Genomic DNA, 19,654 nt, shown 5'->3' on the forward strand with positions numbered 1-19,654 from the left:
GCGGAGGCTGCACTTCCGTGTCCTCAACCTCTTGAAGCACAATCATTAAACTTTTATGGGTGACCTGGTCCAAATCTGCCTGCACTTTTGAAAAAATGTCGTTACTAGGAGCTTCCTCCGCGTCAATAACAAAAACCATTTCTGAAAACAGCTTGATTTTAATTTTTTCTTCCTTTGATCTTACTGAGACATCGATCTCATATTTAGAGAGGAAATCTCGACCGATAATAATATCCGCGGAGACGGAATCATATTTAAAGACGTGCAAATCGATACAAGCTGAAAGACTAGGCAAGTCATCAAAAACGATACTAGTAGACCAGATACCTAGAATATTTACGACCTGACCATTAAGCAGTTTATAACATTTGTCCGACGTTTTCAAAGAAACGTTACTAAATTTACAAAACTCATTGTATACAGAAGCATTGATAAAGGAGATTGGACTTCCAGTGTCCACTAACGCAGATTTATCGCAAATGGTTGAATTTAATTTAACAACTTTGACCACGTGGTCCGCGAAAAATTTTTTTTGAATAGTATTACCCTGAACGCACGCAATCGTCGATGCCGAATCCTCAGCCGCAGTCTCGACAACCGCGACGGCAGCGGGTTGACCCTTGAGAAGAGACGCCTTGCCTTCCGACTCCTTCTTCTTGAGCTTAGGGCAGTCGATCCGTACGTGGTCGCTACCACGGCAGTAGACACAATGGAGAGCAGCATTCCCGGGCTTCTGCTGGTGAGCACCTTTTGCAGGAGCGCCGCTAGTTTCGCCAGCCTTGGCAAACTTGGAACCGCTGTCCTTGAACTTGTCAAATTTGGTATTCGCTGGACCAAACTTCTTAAAAGCATCACCACAATTTGAGGTAATATGTTGCATCTCTCTAAGGAACTGATTTAGCGAGTCCACCCGTAGTGAGGATGCAATACACTTGACGTAGACATCGTTGATACCACCGATCAATAACTGGATGGCATCGACATCTTCTAATTTCAAATTTCTCATGAGAGCCAGCTTATCCATAGAATAATCTTGGAACGATTCGGTGGAGGAGCTCCATTTTCGTGCTTCTGCTCTCCTCCTGACAACATCGTACAAGACTTTTTTCTTAAAACGGTCTACGATGGCAGCCCTGAAGCATAACCACGACCGGTTTACTTCACCTGAGCTCAGGTCAAACCAACGACGTGCTGACTTTGATAATTTGGTAGCTGCAGCGGCCAGCATCACCACCGATGAAAGATTGAATAACTCAGCAACGCTTTCGATCTTCTCGATCCATAATTCTATATCCTCCTCTTCTGTAGCACCGAAGGTGGGGATCTGCGATGAGAGAAATTTTACTGCGTTGCCTGCTGGAGCAACGGAACTCTCAGCTCCTGTGAAATCTCTTGCGTGAGGCTGGTTCTGGTAACCAACAGCCGTAGGAGCTGAATTGGGTCGGGCTTGTTGAGCCACCGATCCTTGGCTAATGGCTAGTGAGGCCATCATCTGTTGCATCCACTGCTGTTGCTGTTGCATCAGCTGCTGTTGATGTTGCATTGATTCATTCTGAAGTTTAAGTTGATTCGTTAAAACAGTACAGAGGTTGTTAAAAGAGTCCTCCGACTGAGGCGGTCCTCTTCTGACCGTATAGAAAGGCTGATCGGAATGAACTGACCGCGGGCTACCTGGTGATGACAGCGCTGGCTGCACTGCTTCTTCAGCAACCTGGGCCGAATGTTGCACCTCGCGCAGGGGACCGTTCTTTTCCAAATGCGCTGTCAACATTTCGATGCAGCTTGTCCTATCCTCTGGAATGTTCGTAAGCTTGAACATGCGGGCTTCTCCATGGAGCTCCTCCAATGACATCGTTGAATAACGGTCCGGTTCACCATGGTGAACCACGAAAAACCACTGACTATGAAATAAGTTCGGCAAAAACAGACACGACGGCTAACCGCGCCAACCGCGAGCCCGCCAAAACGGATGCTATGTGTGCTGATCACGTGACCAGTATGGCTGCTCACTTCCGACGACGCACCACGAGGTAGCACCGAAACAAAATGGCGGCTCGTTAACGGGCAACGTGCCTCGACAAAGCGCGTGGTCAAAATGGCGACTCAACCACAACGTGACCGAAAAACACTTCGCGAGCAAAGCCGACGCGACGGAAACGGACGCCAAATGACAATGCCCGAAAACCATGCACGAGTCTTTAATCTCACAACGCCGAGTACTGTACCCTTCTGCGTATCTATATATCCCACTTCTGAAACTGTAAGGCTCAGAGATATTTCACGAGGTTACCTCGTGGGAACTCAACGAGTCCTAGTGTCAGGAAGGCGGAAGGGGTGGTATACGCTTTCAGGCAGGGTACGCGACAAACAACACAGCCGTAGTGTAATCAAACTATATAATTAACTTTGGCAACGGTACAAAAGGTATTCCACGAGATCGCGGACCCGCGTCGGATACACGTCCGCCCGGTTCGCAGTCCCGGAAACGAAAGACAAAGATCCCGCGTTCTTGTCGAGGTGGTCGGTCACGCCAGCGCCACCTCGACCAATCAGACGCCGGTACGTCACTCTGAGCGTGACGTCACAAAACGCTATGCGCGCCCTCTACTTCCGTAGTCCGCGCTACTGAGTAAGGTATAACCTTACACATGAATATATGCAGAAGATAGTTGGATATAGGTTTAATATAGGTTAAAAAATAGATTCTTTATGTAAAAAATAAATAAAAATATGAAATTATTTAGTTCATAAACAAAGCTTTAGACAAAAAAATGTCATTTCATACTTTTTATTTATTTTTATATGAAGTATCTACTTTTTGAGAAAAAAAGTCTTTCTCATTTTTATATATTGCACATTTATTTAATACATAAATTTTGCATATTTTATAAAATGTTATTTATTTTATTATACTCGTATAATTATTATATATATATATATGTATATATATATATAATTATATGTAATTGTATTTTATTATAATATATAATATTTAATGTAATATATACTTTTAAATATATGTTATATATTATTAAATAATAATATAATATATTTATTTTCTGCATATATTTGAAACTTAACTTTAGGAACTATTAATAAAAAGAATTATCTTTTCCTTCAAATATCATTTTTTTCTTTGGCATTCTCTTTTGCATTGCGTTCTTTTGCATGGGCTAACCATATTTTTATCGGTGCTGATATTTGATCATCTGTTGCATCTGCATGAGAGTTTCTTATCACACCTAAAACGTATCAATTTTTAAACATTAGTAATTTGTATTATTTTCAAAAAAGATAATTTGTTTAAATTTAATAATTACAAAATGTAAGAACAAATTTTAATGTCAATATATAAATAAAAATTACTTAAAATACCAATATTTGTAAAAAGAAATGTTTACTTAATTCATTAAGAAATTTTATTACTTAATTCAATAAGTAAATTGCTGTATAGATATATTTATAAATGTATATATTTTTATTTGTATACAAAATTATGCCGTTTAATGATTCAAAATTCGAAATTGCAATTCTAAATTTTACTTATACATTATTACTTTACATAATTGTAAGTTTGAGAAGATATTTTTCTTCTTTGCTCCGTACCAACTATATTCCATTGTCAACTGATTTGTGAAAATCTGTCTCATAAGTCGAATGCACGAAGTTTTCGTATCTTGGCATACAATTCGTGCCAATTGTTTAATCTAAAACATAATTATACTGTTATTAGTTGGATGTTTCGCCTAGTCATTTATTGACTTAGTTTTACTTTAAAAAGCTTTTTAATGATGTTATAATGAAGATATATTAATGAAAACTTAAATCTTGAGAAATGCAACAGAAAATTATTATGGAAGAAAACTTTAAATATAAACTTTTATATAAAAAAATGGTAATATGTTAGTCTTAAAGTAATATACGACTTTAGAATATTTGTAATAAAATTATCTTGCACATTAATATTCATCGATCTATATTATATATTATTTTTTATCGTTGCAAACATTTACATTCATTATCCAGTTGTTTTTACTATTGAATTATAATTATTTTCGTAAAACTTATTCTATGTAGAACATCAGAGATATAATTTACCATATGTTTTCTATAAGTTGAGTCGTTGTTTAACTTTGTTTCCATCGCTTCAAGTTCATTTTGATTTTTGAGTGGTAGATTTTGGAAAATGTCAACTTTATTTTCTTCGGAATCTAAGGAACTAACTGACTGTTTCTGTATAATTAACTTTTGATATCTTTGGATTATATTCATTTTCGTCTCCAAGGTTATCAGTTTTCTAATTATAAATCGGCGAAAATTTTCACTTACTGTAAATCAATGAAAATAATATTTGTAATTATGCTTATAAAAACATACAAATAAAATGCGATTTTTACACAATTATAAAAATTCACAATACTAGACAATATTACGCAAAAATGAATATTATACATATCAAAAAGTACATAAAGTATATCCTAATTAAAAATAAATAAAAATTATTAACATACTTAAATCATCATCAACGTCTACATCAGTAGTTTATTTGCTTCTGATTAACAAGTTTTGTGATTTTGATTGTGATTCTAAAAATAACAAAAAATGTTATTGTAATAATATTACTAATAATATTATACAGAGTGTTACGTCCGGCGGACTCCACGATTCTTTTCTTTCCCACGACCAAGGCGAAGTTTGTTAGGTAAATTAAATAAAAAAGGAAGAAAAGAGATAATAATAATCTAAGCGGCACGTATATAATAAAACGAAAACGTGCCCAGCGAAACGGACAGCTGCAGATATCGTGAGCGACCGATAAATATTACAAAATCGGTAAATAAAAAAGACCAGGCGGAAAGATGCCGAAAGCGGATTCTTGCCGACACCTTCGCGAATAATAAGTTAAAATCACATATCGGCAAAACATAAAGACGGCGAGAGCGGGCCGAAAGCGAGCCCACCTTTGAGGGGAAAACTAGAACAACGAATTGATAAAATTAAACGTGCCAAGCGAAGCGGCACCGCAGCGAAAACTCTCGCGAGAAACCGACAAACATTGTAAATCGGGAAAACACAACGATGGCGGGAACGCACCGAAAGCAAATCCTTCCCTAGTAAGATTAGGGGAAAACAAATAATGAAAACGAAAGTGTGCAAAATAAGATAGCACACCTGCGGGTACTCTCGCGAGGAAGCGGCGAAAAATATAAAGATTAAAAAGATGCCACACGCATCGCCTCTCAGCAAACAAGCTCTAAGCCGCACGTGCAATAAAGCGAGAACCCGATAAAAGCGGCATTAACAAACGCCAAATATCGCGATATAGGAAAAACTAACAACAAACACCGCCGCCGATATCGAAATCTCGAGACATCCCCATTTTTGGGAAAGCGAGCTCCGATTCGCAGACGCCTGCACTAAACTTTTGATTCGTCGATCCTTACAACGCTCCCCATAGAAAGGGAAAGTAAAAATATTAAAAACACGATTATGAACTTCTATTCGCAGGATTTTGTCAAAAGGCGGAACGGAGGGCGTGAATAAAAAACCGGGATATAAACGCGAACTTCTCTGCGGAGCGTCACTTATCGTTCTTCGTTGAACATCCACAGTTTCCTTGCGTTTTCACCGCAACACTTAGTGCGCGAAAGAATTCTCAGTGCGAATTCTCAGTGTGAGATCAGCGTGAACACTCAGTGAGAAACTCTGTGAACTTCCGGCATAACAACAATTGGATATACCAGCCAGACCTAGAGGCCCACTGATCCTACAACGGGCCGATCTTGAACCGAACATTTTATCGACGCACGCCATAAGTAGTAAGTCCCCTTATATGCATATACAATCTCACTCTACTAAAAAGAGTTCTTGAATAAATTAATTTCTTTTATTCAAAGCTGTTACCTAATATTCGAAGAAGTTCGTATTAATTATTCCTGAACCCTTCCTTCCCCCGCTGAAGGCTTCCTGCATAATTGCAGCGCGAGCCCTGGTTTCACGGTTTCCTGCATGATTACAGTGCAAGCCCTGGTTTCACGGTTTCCTGCATAATTGCAGTGCGAGCCCTGGTTTCACGGTTTCCTGTATAGCTGCAGCGCAAGCCGCGACCTTCCCTTGTATCCGTCGGGTTTCCTGCATAACTGCAGTGAGAGCCCTCGCAAAGTTCTCTCACCCTAAACAAAATTGCAAAGATGCAAATTTCTTCGGAATAAATATTAAAATTTCACTTCTTAAATAAATATTGAATTCAAGGACTCTTTCTCGAAGAACAGCTCTCATATATCGCTGTTGTTAGTGGAGACTACGCGCCATTCCCAACGGGTCATAAAGCGGTCCCGAAATCGTCGCAATCGTCGTCTAAGGCGAGAGTTGGCTCGGGCTACGGCGGACTTATTTTCTACAACCGACGACCATAAATTACTCCGCGAAAAACTCGAAATATTAACTAGAGAACACATTAACGTTCGTTCGGCTCGAACAAAACGCACTACCTGGCGTTGTTCGATTTAAGTAGTTACGTCCTTCCTTTCGATTCTTCCTTCCTTGAGTCTGGACGTAACAAGAGTGTAAAACCATTTCTTTCAAAAATGTCATCCCTTCAAGTTAATCCGGGGTATCCATCTTTCTGGTACACCCTGTATATATAATATTATACATATTCATAATATTATACATATATTAACAATAATATTAATAACATTATAAAAGTAATTATCATGAATATATTATACATTACTTAATAGAAATCCCAAAAGGGATTTATTCATTCGTTATGAATAAAGGATGTGAATAAATCTCTTTTGGGATTTCTGTCATCTAATGTATGATAACATCAAAATATTAATCAAAATTTTTTATAAGCAAAAAATCAATCCGTGTTACCTTGTAAATTATTATTAAAAGTACACGTATCTGATTCAACATCATCGCTCATATATTGCTGTAATTCTGAAAGAAAAAGAAAAGATATTTAATAATTAGACATCAGCTTTTCTACTTTTATTTTTGTATTATTTCTTGATAATAATTTTCAAATGTAAACTTTAATGTAAATTTTATTTTCTTTTAATTATTTTCTATTTTTACTCTTTCTATTTCATTATAATTTTAAGTTTCTGTGTTTTCTTTTAAAGAGATCAAGAGACACGGTAGTGTCTCGCGCCTAGTTTGGGCGAAGCCGACCCCTTAGAAGCGAGGCACCGTGTATCTTTACGCGAATCGGACAGTTGAGATAATCATAGATTTCGGATGCTCAATAACGGCTGAAGCGATCGAGTTTTTACTAGTCTTAATCGATAGATTGAGGTCGAATTATATAAGGAAAGTGTCTTTATTTTTGCTCTATATGCTTTGTAAACGGAAATATTATGATGTTAAGTCTCAATATAAAAAATTTCGTGTAAGAAACGTCCACGTCGTTCATTATCATCATCGTTCACGCAAGTCCCCAATGCGCATGCGCGATTCTTGTACAGTTCCAGCTTTTGGTACAAGGGCGCTAGTGCTTCGTAATGTTTACCACAGACAGATGTGTGCTTATAGGTTAAATGTTCCGGGATATATATAACGTGTATGTGATATGTGACATGTGACATAGGTTAAGTGTGCGGTTAGCTCGTTTTTATTTATTATAAGAGAATCCAGCCAGAGGGTCATAATCGATAGAAGAAGAAGATGAGATTTATAAGAATCAAGTAATTATTTTATTTTATATTTCTTATAACAATATTAACAATTATATTCTTATGAAAAAATAATAGGATGGTTACGTAACAAGAAAATAGTTATTATTATATTATTATGAAAAAAATATAGTATATTACATATAAGTAGTATTGCATATCACATGTATGTAGTATATTGCATATCACATGTATCGTTACCATTTTATTTTACTATTTCTTTCATAATAATAACTACTTTCATGCTACGCTACCATCCTACTATTTCTTTTATAAATACATAATTATTGATGTAAAATAAGGAAGCGAATAAAAGCTAATAATAATAAATAATGTATAGATAATCATAGTACTATTATGAGTGCTATGAGCTATCAAAAATACATCTTTACGTTATTTATTATTATTAGCTTTTATTATTCGGTTCCTTATTTTATATCAATAATTATATACTTATGAAAGAAATAGTAGGATGGTAGCGTAGCATGAAAGTAGTTATTATTATGAAAGAAATAGTAAAATGGTAACGTAACAAGAAAGTAGTTGCAAATATCATTATATAAATATGTATTCAAGAAAGAAATAGAAGGATCTACATTTTGCAATGTATACTACATACATGTGATATGCAATACTACTTATATGTGATGTTCTATATTTCTTTCACAATAATAACTACTTTCTTGTTACGCTGCCATCCTATGCTACTATTTCTTTCATAAGTATATAATTATTAATATAAAATATGATTTAAATGTTTTACATTACAGATACAGAATGAGGACATTGTAATCTTTTGAAATAGTACTAGAGTTGCTCAAAAAGTAATGCCCTACATTATTTTTTCAGAATATTTATTCAACAATTTATACACAATATACATGGTAATCTCAATCAACTTCTATTGCTTTATGCCAGTACGATACATTATATGTATTTACTTGCCTTTACTGTACCAACTTTTGTCCTTTCCACGTAACCATGTTTTCACATTTGAATCACGCTCTCTTCATCTTCCAAACCGTATTTCGCGAAGTGCATTTAATTAAGTGGTTCAAAAAGTTAAATATTGGAAGCTATCGCTAAACTGTGTTAAACATATAATTTAAAGATCTCTGCGAAACAAGATTGGGAAGATGATGAGGGGATGATTGAAGCTGTGATGACATGGTTACGTAGAAAAAATAAGAGTTGATACAGTAAAGGCATACATATACTTGTATCGTGCTGGTATAAGGTTATAGAAGTTGATTGAGATTATATTAAAAAATAATATATATTTAAAAAGAAGAAATATCCATGTATGTTTAAAAACATTTCAAACCTGTTTAATAAATAGTTTCTGAAAAAAATGGCATTATTTGAGCAACCCTAGTAAATCTAAATCATATACAAAAATGAATGATATCCCTATAAAAACTTACCTTTAAAAAAAAGGTAAAAAAAGGCGCCTAGTATGGGCACGCCAGTAGTGAAAAATTACCCATTGCAAACCCATGTGTAGAATCGTATGAAAAATTACTCATTGCAAACCCATGTAGAATTGTAGTATAAAAAATTACCTATTGCAAACCCATGTAGAATCATATGAAAAATTATCCATTGCAAACCTATGTAGATCGTACTACAAAAGTAATGATATAAAAAAAATTGCGCGCCAAGTGAAAGTAGAAACTTTTGTACCAGTGGAAAATTTAAGTTGCAAACCTATAGAGTCGTATAATGAACCAGTGAAAAATTTAAGTTGCAAACCCATGTAGAATAGTATAAAAATTAAAAAAATTATTAAAATAAATACGAATAAAAAAAAATTAAAAAATTTTAATTAAAAAAACTAGGCACTGCTAAATTAAACAATATGCTAAAATTAATTTTGAAATTTAGCAGTGCCTAGTTTTTTTAATTAAAATTTTTTAATTTTTTTTTATTCATATTAATTTTAATAATTTTTTAATTTTTATACTATTCTACATGGGTTTGCAACTTAAATTTTTCACTGGTTCATTATACGACTCTATAGGTTTGCAACTTAAATTTTCCACTGGTACAAAAGTTTCTACTTTCACTTGGCGCGCAATTTTTATATCATTACTTTTGTAGTACGATCTACATGGGTTTGCAATGGATAATTTTTCATATGATTCTACATGGGTTTGCAATAGGTAATTTTTTATACTACAATTCTACATGGGTTTGCAATGAATAATTTTTCATACGATTCTACACATGGGTTTGCAATGGGTAATTTTTCACTACTGGCGTGCCCATACTAGGCGTCTTTTTTTACCTTTTTTTTAAAGGTAAGTTTTTATAGGATTATACTTACGGGAATCGTTATTTGTTATTTTCTCAGAGCACGGTTCGACATTTTCTGTTATAAATTTATTTTTATTTTTTTTGAACTTGCTCTTTCGCACAAGAGACATTCGCATTTTCTATAAATTATAATTTATTATATATATAATTAGTCATTATTTAAATTTAATATCTATTATTGCTATGTTATTAGATTTTTACCAGTTTGCATATTTTTCCTTATTTCGCTATGTGTAGTCGTTATTTGTTTCTGTCGAATTTTTGGAACATTTTGCAGTAAATCGTCTTCTTCAGATAATTCGTCATCACTGCTATTCGATGAATCACTTATTACTTTAGCGGCTCTGACTTTTCGTGATTTTTAAAAATATTCTTCTGTTTCAGTGCAGGAATTTATATCCGATAAATCTTCGGCATCCTTTAATTTTTTCCTCACCTTTTCATAGCAAGCTGAAAAAGAAAAACAATATTATTCTAATTAATCTACCAACATTTTCAACTAGACCCGGTAAACCAGATATAGTCGAAAACGTTATATCTCTTCGTGTATATTTTTTATTTTCGTAAATTATTTCAGACCATTTAAAACGTTAACTCTATTTATGAAAACATAATATTTCAATATTTTCACTCGCAAATAATATATAATAGTATTAATATATATTTATACTTGAATTATTTTTATTTATAAAAAGCAAAAAAAGAAGTTAAACTAAATAAAATTTATATTAGTGTTATCATTTTTAATATCTAATCTAAATCGCTTTATTACCATATAGTAAATATATATAAAACAAATTTTTACGATAAACCTATATGTAATAATAAATGTACATATGTATATATATATATATATTAGGGTGGTCCTTATATGGGTTTTTCAGAATTTTAATGTTGGATAGTCGTAAATCGGCTTTAAATGTGAAAAAAAAATCTCTAATTCTTTCAGATTTTTATTTTGAGCCCTGAGTCTCCCTGTTGGCACGTAATTTTCTTTTTCATTTAAGAAATATTTATTTAAGTTAGTTCTAGTCTAAAATAGCGACATTTTATGAAATACGTTTCATTGCCGTGAAAATAGTAAAACATCGTATATGAGGTATTTCACTCGAGTTGTGTGTGTTATACTACACACAAATCGAGTGAAAAAATTTAAATTATTATTTTACGGAGTAATCAATATATCGATTAATTTATTATTTTCCATTGATTTTTTTTTGTTGAAGATATAATTTTTTTTGTATTCTTTTTTAATACAGCTTATTTTCTTGTATTGGTGGTCCTGATGATACATTGGGCTTTTGTTTTAGGTATTTCACGTGCAAACAGGGAGACTCAGGGCTGAAAATAAAAATCTGAAAAAATTAGAGAATCATTTTTTCTACATTTGGAGCTGATTTATCACCATCCAACATGATCTTCCATTTAACGACCACCCTAATATATATGTATTGATTTTATATTACACATTTTAATTTAATTTTAATAAAAAGATCAGAATAAAAAGAAAATTAGGAAGTATACTTACAAAATGTCCCGAATATTTTGTTGATTGGGTGTTCCAACCATGTAGATTGTGGCTGTTCCATTAGTTTAATTGCTGTATCATATCGTTTGTTACTTGTATAATGTGACCAGAAAGCTTTTTTTAAATCTGCGCTTAACCAATTTTTTGGAATAATTTGGAGCCCATCTTCAAATTCAACGATGGAATACAAATTTTTTTCAACCATCCTAATACCATACCAACACATTATAATTTACTATGTAATAGTGGAAAAACTGCAAATTTATTATTTTCACAAGGTAATTTTACATATTTCCTTGTCAATTTCTAATGGCCACGATTTCAAATGTGACAATAAATGTACAGAATATATCCCAAGTAAAGAAGATGGACAAGGCAAGTCAAATAGATCCTTTTTTTCCAAAAATTCATATCCTATAATCATAGGAATATTTTGCTTTTTACAGTACGCCACATTTTCGATACATACAATAGTACCATCGCTTAAGCCACAACAATTATTTGCAAGTGTTCCAGCTTTGAACGTAATTCCACTATATTTAATAACTTTGTATTGCGGATTGTTGCAGTCAGATGTAAGTGGGCCATCATAATGTAATGATACTAGATTTGAATGCGTTAAAATAGAATCTGACGAAATAGTTCTTAATGGTGATATATCTAATAAGTTTAGTTTTTTCTCAATGCATCTCCGTACTACTTGTTGTAATGGCTTTTCAGATTTTCTAAGTAATTTCTTTAATGTTTGCATATGATTTTCAAATTTAAATGCGCTGAAGTTGTCGAGTGATCCAAATTTCTTAACATCGTCTACAAGATGCATAAGATTATGTACATTATGCGACACATTGTGGGCTCCATAAAGTTTTATAAATGTTTCAATAAAAAATAAAATTAATTCTTGCGCATAGGATAAATATTCATGCAAATCTTTGGAAGACATAATTCTGATAATTACGTGAAATATCATAAAATGTCTATATACATTGTTTTTTAAAATAGATTTAAAAGCTAATGGCCCTGTATACAATAGTATTAATCGGTACTCTGTGGCTTTCCATAACTTAACGCAATCCAGCCCTCGTGGTTTTCTAGCAAATTCTGAAGATATCGATGCTTTTAATTGTGTCAATAAACGTGCAGAAATTTCTTTTACTGCTCTATGCGGTACACGATAGTGTAAATCTCCACCAAGCCATAAATATATTAATTTTCGCGTTATTCCAAGACATACTAAATGCATGTAATCTAGAGGAACATTTGTGACAGGTTTAAAATGAGGTATCTTTAATAAGCTGCATGTTACATCTGGGTTATGGTAATTATCATCAACTTTCTGCATAAAATCCTCATCTGTTCTAAGTGGCGCATCCGTTTGTGGAAAACATATCCGATTTTTTATGTATTCTCCTTCAGTAATGCATTTTGTGCAGCTAGAATATCCTGTATGTCCTTTTATACATAAAGCAAATGCTTTGGCTGGTGTATCACATATCAGTGCTTCAATTCTACATTGTATATTATGATTATCGATATAAATACCATTCTCACATATTTCATTTGCTTCATCAACGAATTCTTGTAAAAAATCATTTGCATCTGCTGGTTTTTCATTTCCATAATAAATTCCGATGATAAATACATTGTTATACGGAACGATTGAGCCTAATATAGGCCAAAATTGTTGTTGTGACGACCTTGATAATGGTAATCCATCAATGTTTATACTTATTTTGACACAATCAATATCTTTTTCTAATGTCAATGCATCTAATATAACATTTAGTAAGCCAAAATGATAATATATGCCTGGTGCTACTACACGTATCATTTGTGTTCTTGGCGTTTTTAACAATGATCGTGGATCTATCGACAATGTTGAAAAACAAGAATGTTGTCTTAATTTCAGAAGTAGTGCTTTCAGAGCATTTTGTTTAATTTGATATTCTGTAGCCCAAACAACAAGATCATTTTTGAAATTGCTGTTATTCAAGTGTGCATTTTCAGATCCCATTGATTCTTCTCTCTGAGCTATTGATACTTCGCAAGAATCTCTTGTAATGCATTGTAGGGAATTTAAATTATGCTCATTTACATATTTATCTGTATTGAAATCTTCATAATTCACTAATATATCATTATTATTATTCCCTTCATTAGAAACATTGTCTTTTTGCGCATTGTTTTGAATATCTGTCATGTCAGAATTAATTTTTAAGATATTTTCCACATTATTCGTGCGTTTATCATTAATATTCTTATGTGATGGAATGGCAGTCATATTCAACACAGATTTAGAAATAATTTCTGATTTTTGTTTAACTAATCTATATAATTGTCGTTTTGATATATTTAAGATATCCTTTCTTGGACGCTTTCGATTCATTTTGATTCTGTTTAAATCCATATTATCATAACCATTAGTGGTATAATTATAACCATTATAAAATAATATTATATATTTCATAAAATATATTACATTATATATTACAAAGTACCGGGTATTTAAAATAAAGCGTTCCAAATTTTTATCTCCAAAAATATTGTTTGTAGAGAAAAATGTTTCAAATAAAAGTTGCAGTATTTCAAGGGGGACATAAGTTGATATTATAGAAATGTTTGTAGGTGACGGTTTTTAAGGTCATTTCAAGATTTACTTGTTTTTAATGGATTACCCTAACTATTTTATGTAAATACATTTCTTGTAATATTCTAAATAAATAAACATTATAAGGCTAATATAGCCAAAAATTGAATGATTTATGAAATATTTAATATCTTAATCTGATATATTTTTTGACATAAAATACAAAATATCTCATAAAATATTTAGGGGCCTATTCTGTAACCTTTAATGATGTCATTATGTATCATTGCACAGCTATTACATAATACAAAAAATCTGCGCAGTGATGCATAACAACATTGTTAAAAGTTACAGAATAAGCATCTTAGTTTTCGATAATCTTCCTTAAAGGCCAGAGCACACACTTTCCATAACCGTAAACATAACCGTAACGTAAGGATTCGATTGGTCGAATTCTTACGTTACGGTTAAGTTTACGGTTACGGAAAGTGCAGTGTGCTCCCCGCTTGATACTTTTATGCATAAAATAATTAGACGAATCAATTGATGTAAGGAAAACATATAGTTATTTTCAAGAAAAAGTATGTAGCTGCTGGTTGCAAATTACCCTTTTTTTTAAAAAAAACAACTATGTATTTTCTTTGCACTAATTGATTTCTCTCATTATTTTGTGCATAAAAATATTAAAGTAAAATCAACGAGAAATAAATATTTTATGAGATATAATATTTCATACTTTATGTAAGATTATGTAAAAGTATAAAATATCTCGTAAACTATTCATTTTTTGACCATTTCCTACCCTCATAACTTTTTATGCAGAATATTGTGAGGAATCGATTTATATATAAAAAATATGGTTATATTTAAAAATTTCAAGGTAACATTGATATTTTTATGAAAAAAATATTTTTTTCAAACTTTTTATTGCAAGTATAATAGTTTACGTAAAACAGAGATTAATTTTTACTGCATAAACTTTTTTTGAACTCGGAAACGTCTAAAAAAGCGCGCGGACCGTTACACTGAACACCTTGTATGTTCTAGATGTATTTAAGTATTAAACGTGAGAAATTAAGAACTTGAGCATTCCTGAATATGATAATAAAATATCTTTATCAATTAGAAAACGTTAAAAATTAAATAATTTCAATTAATTGTATTATTACTATCGCGTCAAATTTTTCAGTAGTTACTAGAATTCTTTTATGTGTGGGAAATTCATGCAGATTTCCTAAAATATAATGAATATAATACTAAAATAAAATTCTGAGGGTTTTACTCTCATTCTTCATTTTTTTAAAGGTACTTAATAGAATAAAATAGAATAAAATACAATAAAAATAGAATACAATACAATAAAATAGAATAAAAATACAAAATACATTGCATTGCATACAAGGTTGTTTTATGTTCTTTTCGAATTAACTTTAGTAGCATGTTCCGTGAGCAGAAATAAAAAATGTTACATAAACATGGGTCTTCAAAATGATTTATTAGATAGTTATAGCCAAAATACGAAATGTGTAAGAAACAACTCTATTTAAGTTTGCATTTCAAAGTGCCGCCCCTGTCAATACATCAATGTAATATTGAATTTATCATGCACTCTAAAAATTTCATATCAATTTTATTTTATCTCTGCAGTTACATCCCCAAACTTTCACTTTTTGGGACAATGTTCTACATGATACTGCTTGCTACTAGTATTTATACAAATCTTTACCTTCCATCATTTTAAATAGTAAACACGAGTAGGAAAATGATAAGATATATATATATATATATATATATACAATACACACACACTATTTTAAGCAATATTTAAAAGATGTTACGATATAAAATAATGAATTTTGTAGAGTACTATTATATATTAAAATATTAAACTTTGTGAAACATTTTTGTTGAAATTACAAGAGACCTTAATAACCCTCTATAATTTAAATTCTTTTTCGTGTGTAAGAAAAAATTATAACATGAAACTAGGAAATATTAATCTTTGGATGAAACTAATAATTAATTTACAATTTTTAAACTTTTGAATATAAGAAAACAGTTTATAACTTGGAATAAGATATTATAGTTGCTGTTGTGGTAAAAAACTTAAATAAGAATCAAAAAATAGATATATATGAGTACGTTACTTCAAAGTTGGTATTATAGAGAGTTGGTATTATGGATATGGTATTATAAAGGGTTAATTTTAAATATTTTGAAAATTTGCCTCACTTAATCAATTCACATGATTATTAATGACATTGGTATATAAATGTTTCAAACACAGGTTAAGTGCTTTCGAAAAAAATTATTATTCAAGCACAAATCTAACAATTCGTTAGGTTATTCTGTGCATGAAAATATTAAATACTCATTTAAAAAAGTAGTAATCAATATTTTTATATGCAAAAATGACCTAAAGAAATGTGTTCAAGAAAATCACATGTTTCCTATATGTTTATTATTTTATATCACAACATTAAATCGTTGAATATAATGCAATATATATTATATATTTAACTTACGTGTCCACAATGTATCTTCGGTCAAATTATCAATATAATTAACTTTTGCTTAAACTTTTCTAGTATATAACTTTTTGTAGTAATATCTATTACTTCTCATCCAAGTAATATGTTCCAAAAATCAAATGTGAGAAGAATCCTATAATAAAATATACGAAAATTTAATTTAAAAAATTAATAACTATTTTAATAACTATATTTACAGATATTTGTATCATTTACTTACGTGTTCTCTCGGATTGTATCTTTGCTTAAACTGTAGAAGCAGATTTCAAAAATTAAATGTGAGAAGAACCCTATAATAAAATATACGAAAATTTAATTTAAAAAAATAACTATTTTAATAACTATATATTTACAGATATTTGTATCATTTACTTACGTGTTCTCTCGGATTGTATCTTTATTGCTTAAACTGTTGAAGCAGATTTCACTTTTTATAAGCAATATCAAATATAAGAAGTTTGCAATAAATACAGAAACTTTGCAAAAAGCGGTCTAATAAGGAACAAGAATTCTGAGAACACTGAAACATAAGACATTTAAATTACATAAATACCGACACTTGCAAACAATTGTGGTTTATGATTTTAAAATGTTATTGCATAAATACGATATGTATTATTCCAATCCCAAACTATTTATATATATATAATCGTTAAAGTGCTTCATTATTAATTAAATAATATCATTAATAAATATGATTTTTATTGCATATATCTGCTTCATTATTAATCAAATAATATCATTAATAAATATGATTTCTATCGCATATATTTTTTCATTTTTAACAATGTGATTATGATTATATATATGTTATGCGCAAATCAATTAATGCACACCGACAATCTATTCGTTTTAGCTGAACTGGCTGCACTAGTTCAGAATTGATCTTTTTTGCTCTACATTGGAAGGAAAAAGATAAACTCTGAACTACTGCGGCCAGTTCAGTTAAAAAGAACAGATTTATAGATATTATTATAGGACGATTACCGCAGTGACTACCGTGATATTCACGTATGAAGTTAAACCATATACTTTACTTAATATATTTTAGATTGTATAAAAATTAGTAAAAAATGTACAAAGCCAGCATCCATTTCAAAATAATGGAATTTAGAATTAGGCAAAAAATTTATGTTGCAATAACGTGATCTTAAAATACATAACCTAATCTAGATTTTTCGGACAACGGTTTTACAAGATATTCTTCTTCTTCAATCGCTTGTGACCCAGTCGTCTATTCGACTTTCGGCCATCAACTGGTATAAAAGACTATTAATTTGATAGAGATTCACAAGTGAAAAAGCACGCGGCAAGATTTTTGATGGTCAATTACTTTCTCAAAAATAAGCTTCACAAAGAAGACTGCGCAAAAAGCACGTCCGTTTTCTTGTCCAAGGACAAACCAGACATACATATATTAGTTGATCATTTAAAGAAAATAAGCAGATTACCTTTGATGTAAATCGTGTCCCCACGTAGCTCTTCTTTCTTCCATGAATCAAACCGAAAAAGACCAACTATCTTCGCAATAGCACCGTCGTATGTTTCCGGAAGATGTCTGTTTTAATTAGCTATCAAAATCCCGCGTAATTTAAAATGTATAAATGTATGCATTATATATATTGCAGTTACAAAAGAAAATTATGTAAATTGTCAACATTAATATAACGTATAATTTGTTATATCGCATATGTTACTTCTATTTATATTCTGGGTTTGATGGGAATGCTTCATACATTCCAAAAATATCCGATAAAAAATGTAATATTGCTGATCATTTTAGTATATGCTGAGAATATAGATAGATAGATATAATATTTATTGATCCCCTATGGGGTTACAATTTCTACAATCTCTTACATTTCCTTAAACGACTACATATATTTACATTTTTTCATATTTTTCTCTCTCTCTCTCTCTCTCTCTCTCTCTCTCTCTCTCTCTCGCCTATCCTTTTTATATATCTTAGTCTCACTTAATGTCTAATTAATACTATTTAACTCTATGGGACCTCCGTTTCCGTTGTACTTTTCTACTCTTTTTTTTTTCCTCCTCTCATTCATTTCTCTCTCTTTCTCTCTCTCTCTTCTTCTCACTCTCTCTTTCTTTTCCTTTTCTTAACCTCCCTCCCTTATCCCCTCTAACTCCATCATCCATTCCTCTCCCTCCCCTTCCTCTCCTAGTATCCTGTCCACCGCTTCCTGCCAACTTTCTCCATCACTCTTTTCTCCCTTTACACATCTTTCCCACACATGCTCCCATGTCTCCTCCTCTCTCTCACAAACTCTGCATTTTTTATTTCCTCCTTTTCCCAATACCATCCCTCTTTCATCTCATTCCCTAACCTAAATCTTATAATCCTTTTCCATCTTTTCTCTGACCATCCTTTTTTTAGGTACCCTGAGATACCTTCCCTTTTAATTTGCTTATACCATCTGTTGTACTTTGATTCTTTTATTCTCTCTTCTACTTCCCTCTCCTGCCTTGCCTTCCCCCTTTTTTCCATCTCCCCCAACTGTACTTCCTCCTCTATTCCTTCTTTTAACCCTCTTTCTCTGATAAATTCTTCCCTCTCCTGTTCCCAACTCCCTGTTCTTTTCCCTTTCTTCCACCTCTCTTTCATCTCCTCCCAACATTTCCTAGCTATCTCTCCCCTTTTTCCCTCCTCCATCCTTATTTCGAATCCCCATGCTCTTTTCCCTGCTCTTTCTCTCATCATACCTCTTCCTAATTCCTTCCTTACCATATATCCTGGAGTTCTTCTATCTAATCCCATTGTCCACTTCATAAATCTCTCGTGTACTCCTTCTACTTCCTTTCTCTCTTTCCACCCCCATATCTCTACCCCGTATCCCATTACTGTCCATACCAGTGTGTCATACAACCATAATCTCTTTCCCCAATCTTTTCCCCATAGTCTCTTTCCTATACCCCATACCTCTCTCATAACTATGGCCGCTCTTTTTCTCCTATCTCTAACCTGCGCTTCCTGTCCTCCATTTCTTTGTAT

General features: G+C 32.1%; 2 protein-coding genes across 2 annotated transcripts; both read right to left on the bottom strand.

Annotated features, from left to right (window-relative positions):
- Nucleotides 1-3,117: 3,117 nt before the first annotated feature.
- On the bottom strand, nt 3,118-11,731 carry LOC145935625 (uncharacterized). Its single transcript, XM_083037109.1, has 4 exons — nt 11,527-11,731; nt 4,099-4,328; nt 3,548-3,707; nt 3,118-3,242 (listed from the first exon to the last, which is right to left on the bottom strand). The coding sequence occupies exons 1-4, from the start codon at nt 11,729-11,731 to the stop codon at nt 3,118-3,120; spliced, it is 720 nt and encodes a 239-aa protein (XP_082893235.1).
- Nucleotides 11,732-11,797: 66 nt separating this feature from the next.
- Nucleotides 11,798-13,912, bottom strand: LOC145935626 (uncharacterized). Its single transcript, XM_083037110.1, has one exon. The coding sequence runs from the start codon at nt 13,910-13,912 to the stop codon at nt 11,798-11,800; it is 2,115 nt and encodes a 704-aa protein (XP_082893236.1).
- Between the last annotated feature and the right edge of the window lie 5,742 nt (nt 13,913-19,654).

Source organism: Prenolepis imparis, unplaced genomic scaffold (genome assembly GCF_030444845.1).
Source record: "Prenolepis imparis isolate NDT839.2.m4 unplaced genomic scaffold, iyPreImpa1.0 SCAF_4, whole genome shotgun sequence".
Lineage (NCBI taxonomy): Eukaryota > Metazoa > Arthropoda > Insecta > Hymenoptera > Formicidae > Prenolepis > Prenolepis imparis.